This window comes from Chiroxiphia lanceolata, chromosome 4, assembly GCF_009829145.1.
Source record: "Chiroxiphia lanceolata isolate bChiLan1 chromosome 4, bChiLan1.pri, whole genome shotgun sequence".
NCBI classification, from domain to species: domain Eukaryota; kingdom Metazoa; phylum Chordata; class Aves; order Passeriformes; family Pipridae; genus Chiroxiphia; species Chiroxiphia lanceolata.
In genome coordinates this window covers 53,829,127-53,842,343 of record NC_045640.1, presented here as the reverse complement: position 1 = coordinate 53,842,343, position 13,217 = coordinate 53,829,127, and the positions used below count along the sequence as shown (strand labels likewise).

Below are 13,217 nucleotides of genomic sequence, written 5' to 3'. Positions count from 1 at the left end.
CATCTGAACATAACAAAATGCAGGGTCTTACTTTGTGCTTCACTGGGCTTGTGCACACTTTGTATAGAAAATCCATCAGTGTAAGTTCAACACAGGTACCTCTGGTACCAAAAGCCTACAATCACAATAGCTGTTACTCATTAAACTGAGCATTCAGATATATTCTCTAAACTGCGAACAATATTTTTTATCCCTTGTCCAGAAGAAGATTTGAAATACATGAATTATTTACCCTGTAAATCTAGAGACAAAAAAAAATCAAGGTTATGAACTTGTGTTTTGGCCTCACGTTGTGTTCGAGTTCTTGCATGTTGTATGGGCAAGGCCATATTGTACATGTGCAGCACTTGTAAAGTAAAAATAGGTCATGGATTTTTACTTTATGAACTTGGCACAATCTGTGATTCTGTGAATGACCCCAGTGAAATACGCATGGTGCACGTGTGCTGTAAATTTCTTTTCCTTCAATAGAGGAAAGAATACAAGACTTCTAGTGTGTTAACTGATGGGTTTTCAAATTGTGCAAAATATGTATTTGGAATAGTTTGGGCTGTATTTTGCAACATTGTTGAGTTAATTTCCTGTTTTTGTGGTCCTTTTAGTTTGCAAATGACCTTCTTTAGCAATTACTCCTCTACTTTGAATATTTAAAATGAAAATATTTTTTTTCAGCTTCCCAAAAGCAAGTGAGAAATGAAAAATTTTCCTGTTGGCAGCATAATTAGTGGCTACTTACACTCTACATGAATTGTGATTAAGTTCAGTTTTCATCATGTGTGTTTTTAAAGAGCTAAAAGAGTTCTGCTAACCCTTAAAATATAAAAGCAGCTGTAAACTACTCTAAAGAGACAATATAAAATATTGTGCATGTTTAATGAATAAAGAAACTTACAACTCTTTTGAAATACTTAGTTGTTTGGGGCAGCACTGGCCTATAGAACAATATTACATTTAATTCAGTCACTTTTAGATTGATGATTTTTATTAAGATGTACAAGTATAATCTGCCCATATGAGTGTTTGCCTAGTTTCCAAGGGGAAAAAAAGATATTGAATTGTGTGTGAGTGTACTAAATTTACAGCAAGGGTTCTGCTTTAACCTGTATCATGTTGACATTTAATTATTTTAAATGGAAATCGTGAAAGGATTTAGTTGACTGTATTGACTTCTGGCAGACATTACTCAAGTGTCAAGTGTCCAGTTGTTAAAAACCAGTTTGTTGGTGATGACAGAGCAGTGGGTGCTGCTTTGTTGCAGCAGGGTGAGGGAATATCTCTCCACATCTCCATTTCACAAATTCTCGTGTTCGAGCAAGAGGCATTTTATTTATTCTTCCCTCGTTTCTGAACAGTGATTCCCTGGAAGCCACCCAGCCCGCTGCTTTTACGGCCACCCCAGCGAGGAGCGTGCCTGCTTGCCAGGACAACGCGGATGCGAGACCTGCTCCCGCCAACACCACATCTGCTGCAGCCCTCAAGCCAGTGGGACCCCTGGGTTCTGCCAAGGGCTGGCAACCTCCAAACCAAGCAGGTAACTTTCAAAAAGGCTTTTTCTTGTTTGCTTAAAGGCCTCTGGATAGCTCAGGAAAACATACTTCACCTTGGGTGTAAAAATAACAGGCTTCAAATAGCCATTTGTGGGTTTTGAGTACAGGCCAGTTTGCTTACAAAGAGGATAAGAAAAACCAGTGTAACTATTTTAGTAAACCAATAACCCTTGTAAGTAGCCTCATAGATGTAATTGGTTTCACAAACAAGCAAAATCAGATGTCTCTGACCTCTATTAAAAGCATTTATACCAATCAATTATATATATATGCACCTCACAACTTCAACTTGGTGCTTCCAGTGTGACTGTAAATTCAACCATATTCCATGCTGTTTCAGGGTTGGGAATATCAACAGACATGTGTTTTCCAAGCAATCTTTTCAGAAGTAGAAGTTAATTTAAAAAAAAAAAAAGATAAAAGAAAAAAGACTAAAACATTAGAGTGTTTATGTATTTGACGTCTATAAGTTTTATTTGAGCAAGGTGCCAGATTATTGCATCACTTTGTGTTACAGAGATTTGGGTAAAGGTTCTTGCAGGGACAATTTACATAGGTACTACTTTTGAATGTAGCTTGGTGATTCTTACTCCTTTAAACCCACACCAGAAAGTCTTATGTCTGGAAAGCATGCTGTTTTCTTTATGAACACTCCTATGTTATAAACATATCTGTATTAAGATGTGTAACATGTGTAACTGTGTAACTGTGTTTTTGTAATGTTACATGAAGTAGTAATTTGGAATAATCTTTTAGTCTGAATCACTTTTTGGTGGTGAACTAAACTTGAGTAGTAATTTCCAAGGATCTGGGAAATCTGTATTACTAATTAAGCTTTAACCTCAGATTTTTCTTGCTAATATGAGATGAATAGTCTTGATTCTCTTTCTGACAGGATCTAATATGCTAAACAGCTCTGTTTGTTTGCTTTTGTTCTACTGCTAAGGATTTTCCCCCTTTAAAAGTATATCCAATCCTGAAAAGAAACTACAGAGCTCCTGGCATAAAAATAAAGCAAAAACATAGGGTGTTGATGCTGTGTGTTTTATAATGGCTCTGGTACTTCTGGCTAAATTACTGTTGTGGTTGGTAAAAAAATAGATGTATTTTGGTTGGGACATGCAGTTCTACTAGCCAACCTCAAGATGGCAATGTACTGTCATTGCTGTACTTCCCTGTCAAATAGCAAGTCTATTTTTAAGGGCAAGGTAAAGAATTTTTTAATTTAATATTTAAATTTAGATCACTTTAATTCTAGCATTGTTTAACTTCTTTGAGTTAGCTATCATTAGCTAGGGGTAAAAACCCCTAGCTAGTTAGCTAGGGGTAAAAACCCCAAAGAAAACAACAACAAGAGCCCCAACTCTTTTTGAAGTTACATTTTTGGTAGTGTGTGTGCGTAAGACAAATGTTTGTGGGAATATGATAGTCCTGCGTTTTTGTTAAGTCACTGGTTGTGCTCCGTGTTTGACATGACTTTGTCTTACCAAGTGATGAATTATTTTACCTGCACAGAAATCACTTATCAGCTTGGGGTTTTGGTAGTACTACACCCATTTTCAGCATATTGGTAGGTGTTTTGCTGCTAAATCCTGCTAGCATACTGTAGTATTAATAGTAGTCAGTTGTTTGAAGCAGACTTTTTTTTTTAAGACATACACAAGAAAGAGAAAGATTTAAAGGGACTAAACTAATTAAACTTGATTCCATACTGCTTTGAAAATCTATGCCCATGCTCTTGGATAATGTGAAAAACTGTTTTTTCACATTAGAGATACCAAGTAAGTTAGATGGGGGGGAAAGCCAGACAGAGAATTTTTATGTTCCAAAATTACTTACAGAAAGTTTAGGAAAGTCATATCGATAGAGAAGCTGGTGGAAGGAAATGGTCATGAGGATGTCAGCTTTATGCTGCCTTGCTGTAGGGTCCTGAGATGCACTGTTTAACTTCTGAAGAAACAGTTGTTGTTATCTCTCCCTGAAAATATTGGGGGAACCAGAAATAAAAGCTGTAGGAGAAACAGGCATTGAAAACATTGAAAAAATTTTAGACAAAAACCCGCCTTGATTTCCAGTTGAAGTCTGCCTTATGAAATAATTAGAAGGAAGATATAATCTTATGTAAATGTATATTATATGCTATTAGTAGCAGAAATATATTGGGAGTATAGTTTTGTAGCTCTGATACCACTCACCCTTCTAATGAATACTGTATATAATATCAAGTTGTTTCCGTAGCAAAGCAAGCGTGTCACAGGATTTTGTTGGTGTCTGGGGAAGCTGTAAGCTGCTGATTGATTGTGTGGCATGAATATTACCAGTGATTTCATTAAGTTGTCTGACTACACAGATATGTCATTTGGTAGACAGCATCTTTTTGATTATTAGCTGGAATCTCCCTTTCTTGGATAGGCCATCAGAGAGTACACCTTTTTTGTTGTTTTGTTTTTTTTTTTCCTATTAAAAGTAGTGTGGTGCTTTTTTTTTGCTACTATGAAAGTAAGAGAGGTTTTATTCTTCTTTGGAACAAATTCTTGATATTACAGGATTCCTAGTGGTTTGGTAGAGGAAACGAGGGATGGCTGCTTCATATGTTATTTTAAGGCTTGAGTAAGAAGCTGGATAAGCGGGATAAAAGCCTGGCTTGACAAATGAACAAAACAAGCCTGATCTCTGGCACACTGGGTGCACAAGGAGTTGAGCAGGTGGGGCAGGCACACAGTACAGGGGTGGTATGTGCCTGGACAATGGTTTCCAGATAATGCATTTGCTATCAGCCTCTCTTGTCTGTGTTGTTGATTTTTTTCTGTTGTTTAAATAAGTAAAATTGTGGCTGTTGCTGTGTGTTAAGTGTACAGACTAGAATTTACAATAGTTCTCACTTCATTTTTTTCGAGCTATGAAGCTCTACTCACCCACTAAAAGCAGAAGGTTTTTACAAGATTATATTAAATTACAAAAAAAGAAATTACCCAGAGCATCCTAGCTACATTACAATGAGTTATTCTTCTCTTTGATAACTAACTATTACTCTACACTTATGTAACATTGATCACCACCTCCAAGGAACCCCAAAGCACTTTTTAGTCCTGGGCAAGGACACATTGCTTGCACAGGAATGGCTTTCACTCGCCACTGCCATGCAGTCACTTTTTGGGTGAAACATAACAGCTGCTTGTCAGCATGCTTTAACACTCACGGCATCTTGAAAGGAAGTGAATAGCACCGAGGCTAATTGAAACTGCCGGGATAATTTAAGAAAGTATAATTGCCCAGCAAACACAGCTACACAGGTTGGAGTTAGTCCACGAGACAAATTGTTGTCATGGAAAAAAGTGTAGCAGGATCTATGATGGTCAGAAGAGGTCAGGACTTGCAGTGTTACGTTTCTCACATGAAATTGCCTTCTCTTTCCTGGCATTTTCAAAACGCTGTTGGTGGAGGATGAACTGCTGGGGCAGTGAGAGGCTGTGTGCCAGGCACAGCACTGCCGGCACCGCATCCTGCCTTCCAGTACGGGTGCTGTGCAGGCAGCTTGCTTGCTGGGGTCTGGTGGGATGGCAGGGGTCCCATGGGGAGCTGTTACAGCTGGTGGCCAGAAAAGCTGGTTTGCTTCTTGGAAAGGAGGGTTTCATTGTAATCGATGCCCTTTGTTCCTCCTAGGCTTCGCAGTTGAGTTATGAGGATGGGATGGGGAAGGTTTGCGATAGAAGTGTTCAAAGCTTGCATTTTAAGTGACCATTTACTGACGTGTGACAGTTTCCTTATTCCCAGGGTCTCTCTCAGGCTGATATCACTGAGATATATAATCCCCTTCCAGTAGAGCTGCTAAGGAATGTCAGCATATCCTGCAATACCCACAACTGTCAGTTGCCTAATCCTGAGCCAGCACATGTGTTAAGCACATGCTCCGTTCAGCAGAGGGAACACACTTGGAAGCTGACTGCAAGCACAGAAAAATTGCTCCCCAGGCATCTTTGTTTTAAAAATTCTGCTATTGCCTTGAAGTTGTTTTCGTGTATTTGGTAGCCTTGCATTTACCTCCTCTGGAGTTCTCTTTAGCTATTTTGTTGCATTTTTTTTTTCTATTTTTTATATCTCATTCCCCCAATAGTATTAGAATTTTAAAAGCAGAAGAAAATAAAAGACTGCTCTTAGGTGTGATTTGACATCCTGCTCTACATATACTGACACTCTGAGTCTTTGTCTCCTTCCTTGCTACTTATTCTGCTACTTACTTCCCTAAAGGTAATGGGGAAAAAATCTAGACTGTACCAAACTGTGGAGTTTGGCGATCAGGTATGAAGATGGGGAGAGGGAGGAAGGCACTGAGATATATTGTGCTATCACAAAATGCTTGCACTGCCAGTAAGTCCTTGCTCAAGGTCCATAAAGGGATGGACTGCAACACTCTCTGTCCTCATCACCTTTCCTTTTCTGTGTTTCTTTTGTAATTGCCCCAGCCTCTATGTCAGTTGTGTTGACCTTATGGGCTACTCTGACTGGGTAGGTATTCTCAAAGCCCATCAGCTTTGAGAATACTTTTGCATGGAAAAGGCAACTAAACTATGGTGTCAGCATCACCTTCTTCATTAAGTTCTGCAATTTTGTTTTTAGAGCCCTCTTATACTAATTTGTCTCCTTTGTAGTACAGGAATTTAAAGGCAGGACTAATTACCAGGGTTCAAAAAGCTACTTACCCATTGAGGACTTTGGTCTGAACATGGCAAAGAAATTGGAGTAACATTACTAGTCATTAAGGCAAATCCTTATATTGTTGGCAAGGCCTCTGCTAGAAACAGGTCCCAAAATATAAGAAGGTCCAGTTATTTTTTACCGAAAAAGGTTGTTAAAGATTGCTTCTTCATGGTGTAGTTACCATTCATGAAAGCAGAAAGCCTTGTCCATAAAAATGTTATGATTGACAGGTCAAAACACAAAAACTTCCTGATCCTGGTCTATGGACTGTTATTAATTTTTCTTCTAATCTAAATGATTATAGCATCATGTGACAGCAAACCACAAGAGTTTCTTCTTACAAGTTGAGTAATGTGAAGTCACTTAGCCAAGCAAAACCTATTGTGAAACCAGAGTAATTTACAAATGTTACCCTTGATGTCAGTATGAAATTTTAACTCCTGTAGACATGGCAAAAAAATTAATATGTTTCTAAATCTTTAACGTCTATCTCTAAGAAGGGGCAGATCACAGTAATGATGCAGAAGTGTACCACCTACTTCTTAGAGACATAATACCCTGGTGTACCTCACTACAAGATCTGCTAAATAGGAACTCAGCTTTCTGTTAGAAATTTTCTCAGACAATTTTCCTATTATTTGATTTTGCTAAATTCACTAATTCACTAAATTTGCTAATTTGCTCTTGCACCAAGCTGCGCACTTAAAAGAATTGTTTGCACAAGTCGGACAGATGCATGTTTCTTTATGTAGTCATTGAAACAGAGATGAAGAGATTATTTGGTTCTGTGGTTATTTCACATGCATCAAGTGGGAACATTTGCCAACTTTCAAAATTAGATGCTCGTTTTCTTTGATTTGTTAAAAAGCAACTATCCTCTTGCTATGGACTCATCAGATTAGTTCCTCTTCATTCGCTAGCACCAGCTCAGAGGAGTGATGTGTTCAGATGCACAGGTGTATGACATCCAAGAATTACGCCTAATATCTGTTCAATAAATGAAAAGTCGGTATTCCTCTGGTAAGAGCATTCTTATCAGTATTCAGTGTTAAACATCAGCTTCATGAAACTGGCAGGTAATCTACATGAGACTGGACAGACATGCTCTCTGGAGGCATAGTCAAGCTGTCAAGGTCAGAGTAGGAGCTAAATGCAAGGGAGGCAAAATCTTCAGAAACCTACCAAGTGAGGTTCTAAACTGCCACTCCAAAGAAACAAAACACTGTTGTACAGGTCTTCATTTTCTCTTTCTCCTTGAGTCACGTTTTCAATAAAAGCAATGCCAGTTGTGCCAAATTTGTGATGGTATGTGATGTAACAAATCACAAGGAGACAGGCTGAGCAAACCAAAACCACCATACTCATTTTAATTAAGATGCTTTACAGTCGTTTACCCAGAGCCTTTCCAGTTGAAAGGCTGGTTACTAACACAGGAACTATTCCTTCTACTTGCAAGGGTTGTTGAAATTGGGCCGGGGTGGCACCTGTTTTGATTTTCCACGGGTGCATACCAGCTTTCACCCGGCATTTAAAGACATGATAATGGTTTAATCATTTAATCCTTCCTGTTCTGCCTTTAATCAGTGAAAGGAGTTTAGCTATGACTGTGTTTCCAAGTCTCCATAAGAAACAAAAGAACAACTATGGAACACAGGGGTTCCAGGGTTTTTTGTAAGGTTTGTTTTTGTTTTTTTCTCACCTCTTACTCGTCCTGTAGCATTCTCCATTGAACTTGTGTGATTTCATGCGGGCCTGGGAGTGGATGGGATGTTATATACAGCTACTGCAATGAGCTGACAACCGAGCTTTTCAGACATGTTGCTTCGTCCAGCCATCTGTTTGGTTTGGAAGGAAGGAACAGGAAGATTTCCTACACCACAGATATATCAAGAGAAGTCAGAAAATTGGACGTATGAAGATCTATATTTTCCATTTATAATACAGTAGTTTAATAGAAGTGTATAAATCACTGAGTTAGAACACTTTAAAATGAAGTTCTGACACTCCCACTGCTTAAAGTAGCATTGTTATTTATAGATATTACATGAAGTCTGATGTTATGTTTAAGTGAGCGTTAAACAGTTCAGGCTGTTGTATTGTTGCTACGCACCGGAGAACCTCTGTCAAAGTGACTTTGGCACCACTGCGTATCCGCCTTTCTCCCTTTGTCTTCCAAACCTTTCACCAGTGTTTGCAGTTATCCATGTGCTCAGCGATGGAACAGCCTATTGTTAGACTAACGAGGGCAAAGTCACACTGGGATTTTTAAAAAAAATTTTAAAAAGCCAATTCTTTACCTTGCCTAAAAGACTGTTAAATATTAAACTAGCCATACCAAGGAGTTTAGTGAAAGCAAACACCGTGGGTTTGCTAAACTTAACCTAATAAAGTAGAAAGTTAATGGTCAGGTACAGTGTGTTTTCTGTTTTAGAAAAAAAAAACCAGTAATGACAATACTCTAGTGCAAATCAACAGTGCTTTAGAATGTTTAATTAAAGAGAGCAAAGGTGAAGTGAAGCCTGCAAAACTCCAAAATCTGGCCACAGAGATCTTTTCATGACTTGCAGAGAACCCAGACCTCTCTGGCACTCGGGTCAGAATAGCTCCTGCTGGGGCGTATAATTCTTATAAATTATTTATTTCATTTATTAACGGTATTTATTATTATAATTTTAAATCTTCAGACCACCCACAGAAGTTGCTGTGCTTTGTTCTGTTTCAAGCAGCAAAGGTACCAACCAGAAAATACGGGGTGAAATTGTGTCGTGAGGAAGCTGGAGTGGTTTCCTTTCCCATTCCCATGCAGTCATTATTCACAATTAAAAATGTGCATGCACCACAACAGATCTCAGATATGAGGGCATCTCCCTAGCACTCTTTGAGAACAAAGCTGCTGATCACATATGTAAAATTTAAAAAGCAAAGTATAAAGCACAAACCACAGGAGAGCTCAGACTGATTGCCAAGAGTCGAGAGGTCTTCACTGAGGTTGAGTGTAATGATTTGGACCTACCTTGGCACTACTAATGTGCCCTGGTAAAATCTTCTCATTGCAGGAAAACAAACCACCTCCACCAGTTTTCTGGGCCTGATGTTTTTAAATCAAGTGGTTGTGTTTCAATTTGAAAGATTTCCAAGAGAATGGGGAAGAGAAAGTAAAGGAGGAGAATATGTGAACTCACAGAATGTCTCCTTCCTCTCTGTTTGCAGTAAAAACATCTCATCCAATACTGTTAAACTTGCTGTTTAAGTATAAAAAACAGGTGGGGAAAATCAGTGTTCATTCTAAACAAAAAACAGACCTAATATTTGAAATTCTCTAGTTACAAGAGGTTGAGTATTGTTGGAAAAAAATACTGAGAATTCATATAGATTTAAGTAGGGAGTTAATAGTGGGGGGCTTTAAAATCAAAAGCAAACCAACTAAACAAAAGTGCCACCACAAACAAAAACATGCTCTATGGGCTGCAGTGAAAGTAATGAACCTCTGGTAAAATTACTGAAGTGTTAAAGGGATGTTTGTGGCCTATGGAAAGACAAAAGTGGCCAATAAAAGCTGTCCTCCTGCTGGTGTTCAGAGTGGAACAAGGAAGATAAAAGACTGAGGCAAATCAAGCAGTGAGTGAGGAATAATGATCTATGGTGAAAGAAAAATAAATCTAGAGAACAACTGTAGGAGGTTTACAAAGAATCCAATATAATAAATGCAGTGAAATAGATATGAAGGTATTTTACAGAGTATGGATCTGAAGACAATGGAAGCAGACTTGTCTTTAGGAAGAAAAATCTAAATGGAAAGAAACTTGAGTCCTCGCTTTCCAAGGGTTTTTGGGCAGAAGGCAACTTCTTCTATCTTAGTAGATAGTAGACCAGATAGTGACAGAAATTCACAAATGACAGTAGAAAGCCTTTTAGAACATAGTTTTTGTCCAGTGCCCAGAAATACTCTGGCAAATACAGAATGATCTGAAGGCTTAGAGCTTATTTGTTATTCCTCTTACTCTGTTGGCATTGTGATCTCATAGGAGTCCTACATCTGCTGAAGGTCTGGGCATTGAGCTTGAGTGCACTGCTTTCAGGGGAAGTGGAGTGGGTCCATTTGCCTTTGCTGATCCTCAGCACTAAATGCCCAGCTTGGTTTTGCTTAGGTCACAGCTTTTGCTTAACATGATACTGATTTCTGTGGTTTATATTATGATTTGCTTAAAAGAGAATTTTTGTTTTAACATGATGGACTGTCTCCTTCTCTCCTTTTTTAGTGTTTTAAATAACTCAGAAATGACTGATCTAACAGCTTTGTAGAGAAGATTTACATAGAGAAATTCTTCTCCTGGCCGGCAGTAACTTTGAAGTTAGGTAGTGTTCAGAAAAGCATCATTCATAAAAACAGCATTAATGAAAGCTGTAAATGAGACCAAAGAAAAGGGAACAATTGTGATGTTTGTACTTTTTTTTTCCACTTTAAGCAAGCAGACAGACTTTTTTTAACAATGCAGTGCAAATAAGCTAGCTGATGTGTCTGAATGGGCTTTGGGATTCAGTAGATAAACAGAAATTAGCAATGCTGCAATTTGATTTATGGCAAAAGCAGTCTTCAAACAGATTTGGTTTTAGTGTGTATTGCTGTATTCTCATGGAACGGGATCTGAAAATTGGAAAGCCATGTGTGATGACAGAGGAGGAAAGTGCTATTAATCAACACCACTTTTGTTCATGTCTTCAAAGCTGTTCTGCCACCTTTTTCATTTTTATCTGTTCTTAGGTTTTCAGCTTAGCAGGCATTTATCATATAAACTGAAGTACAGTAGCAGAGTGACTTGTTCAAGATTAAGTGCTTCTATTCCTGAATTCTTTCTACTTAGAAATGTTGAATGTTTCAAGAATTAGATGTTATTTTTTCAGGACATTGCAAATTAATTAATTATACATTAAATATAATGAATAGCCTTGTATTAAAACAAAACAAAACAAAACACCAAAAAGCAACCCTGATGGACTGTTATACTTTTTGCTGCTTCAGATTCTGAAAAGGATCCAAAAATATGTCAGTGTTGAAATGACCTGGTATGAGAAAATTTGATGAACCAACCATTTAAACAAAAAAAAAGGTGTATAAATATATTGCTTCTTTATACATAGAAAGAGTAAGCAAAAGTATGTTTTGAGCCCATATCAGCAGGTTAATACCAAGCGTAATTATAGTAAAAAAGTATTGGTTTTAAAAAGGAGTTCTCTTCCAGCTGTGTTGCCTTAGCCTGTGCATGAGTAGAGGAGGGGGTTGTAAACTAAATTTCATGGTATTGTTTTGATTAAATTGTGTAGTGCTTGGCTATCTTACTTCTGTAAATAACACAGTATTGGCATTTCCGCTGGATTTTCTGTAGATTCACATCTTCTCTGTGAATTAGTGTGCCACTTCTGAGCAGGGAATCCATTGTTTTGCCTGAAAGGTATTTGCAACTTTTCAGTAGGACAGAGGCTGATCAGCATTACATTAATGGAGATAACGAGAAAGAATTTTTCATCTTTTTCCTGCAAGATGATAGGAAGAATGAGAGAGGATGAATAGCACGAAGATTACCAGCTCCATGAACTAGTTTTTTTGCAAAGCTACATACTGATGCCTTGACCCTGGTGTTGGAGAGCTGCATCTTTGCAGCAGAAGCATCATCCTGCGCTGTCTGATGTCTCAGTCACTGCTTCATTGTTTGTCTCTGAGTTTCCATTCAAATCTTAATTTCACTTTTTGATCTACAAGGTTTGGCAAGGCTGCACTAAAACCGAGACACCGAGTAAACACTCCTGGTTTCTTTTGCCTGTGGTTGCAAACAAAAGGCTATGGAAATGTGAGGGGTTTTATAGTGTACTTGAAAAAGAAAAAGGTATCTCCACTTGACAGGAATAACTGCTCCCATAAACTAATGTTGCCGTAGCTTGTACGTTACCAAGGTACATATATCAATAGAAGAGAAAGAAAAGCAGAGGACTGTTTGTTTCTTCATTACCCTGGGCAACAGTATCATCTGTGCCTTTCATTTTTGTAAATGCATTTTTTGAACTCCACAAAAACTTATGTCTATTCTACAACTCTAAAAACCTGAGTAGACATGGAAGTGTGTCTTGTGTACATTTCTGAAAATGTCAGGGTTTTATTTGTGTCATAACTTTTATAAGGAGGATGTGAACATGACCTTTAGAGTGCTTTAGATTGGCAGAATCCAGTGATCTAGAGTAGTGTATAATTTTAATTTAGAAATATATTTTCCTTATGCAGTACTCTATTTTAAGTTCCTGTACATGTTGTATTTAATGTGTACTCGTTTAACCTGTTAGTAATGATGTATGATCTATTGCACTCAGTGAGAAATGTTTTGAGTAGGTATGTCATACTCTCCTGCCTCTGTTCATACACTGATATTCTTGGCTTCAACTTTTCTATCTAAAGCAAAATAATGCCTTCACAGGTTGTATATTCTTTTGTCCACTACTTCTACAACTTAGCCAAAAGCGTTCTGTGTTATTTCACAGATGTTTCATAAAGTAGGTAGGACTGATTTTGTAACTTAATGGCAGAGGAGGGGGAAATGAGCGCTTTTTAATTTGTCCATTTGAGTAGGCAGGTATACATTGGACAAAGATGTTAGGCAAATGTTATTTGTTGCTTGTATTTCAAATTAATTTACTTGGTACTAAAAGATGCTCTTCTGAATGCTTTGGCACTTTTTCCCCAGCTCCTGCCAGTGGATGGACATCAAACAGTATTAAATCACCTGGAACAACTGCCCCGAGTGAAAAACCTGACACAGCACCTCAACTAAATGAACAAGACACGTTGGTTCAGAGAGCAGAGCATATTCCAGCGGGAAAGCGTACTCCCATGTGTGCACACTGTAATCAAGTCATCAGGTTTGTACCTCTTTTCTGGGTGCACTCTTCGCTGGGTACAAAACTGGCTCTACGGCCAGGCCCAGA

General features: G+C 38.1%; 1 protein-coding gene across 7 annotated transcripts in view; it reads left to right on the top strand.

Moving 5' to 3' along the window:
• Positions 1-13,217, top strand: part of PDLIM5 (PDZ and LIM domain 5) — a 124,013-nt gene that overhangs the window by 95,509 nt on the left and 15,287 nt on the right. For all 7 annotated transcript variants that reach the window (XM_032685395.1, XM_032685394.1, XM_032685399.1 and 4 more), the window contains 2 exons: positions 1,353-1,531; positions 12,977-13,151. In XM_032685395.1, coding sequence (XP_032541286.1) covers positions 1,353-1,531; positions 12,977-13,151 — 354 coding nt within the window. The remainder of the gene's footprint in view (positions 1-1,352; positions 1,532-12,976; positions 13,152-13,217) is intronic.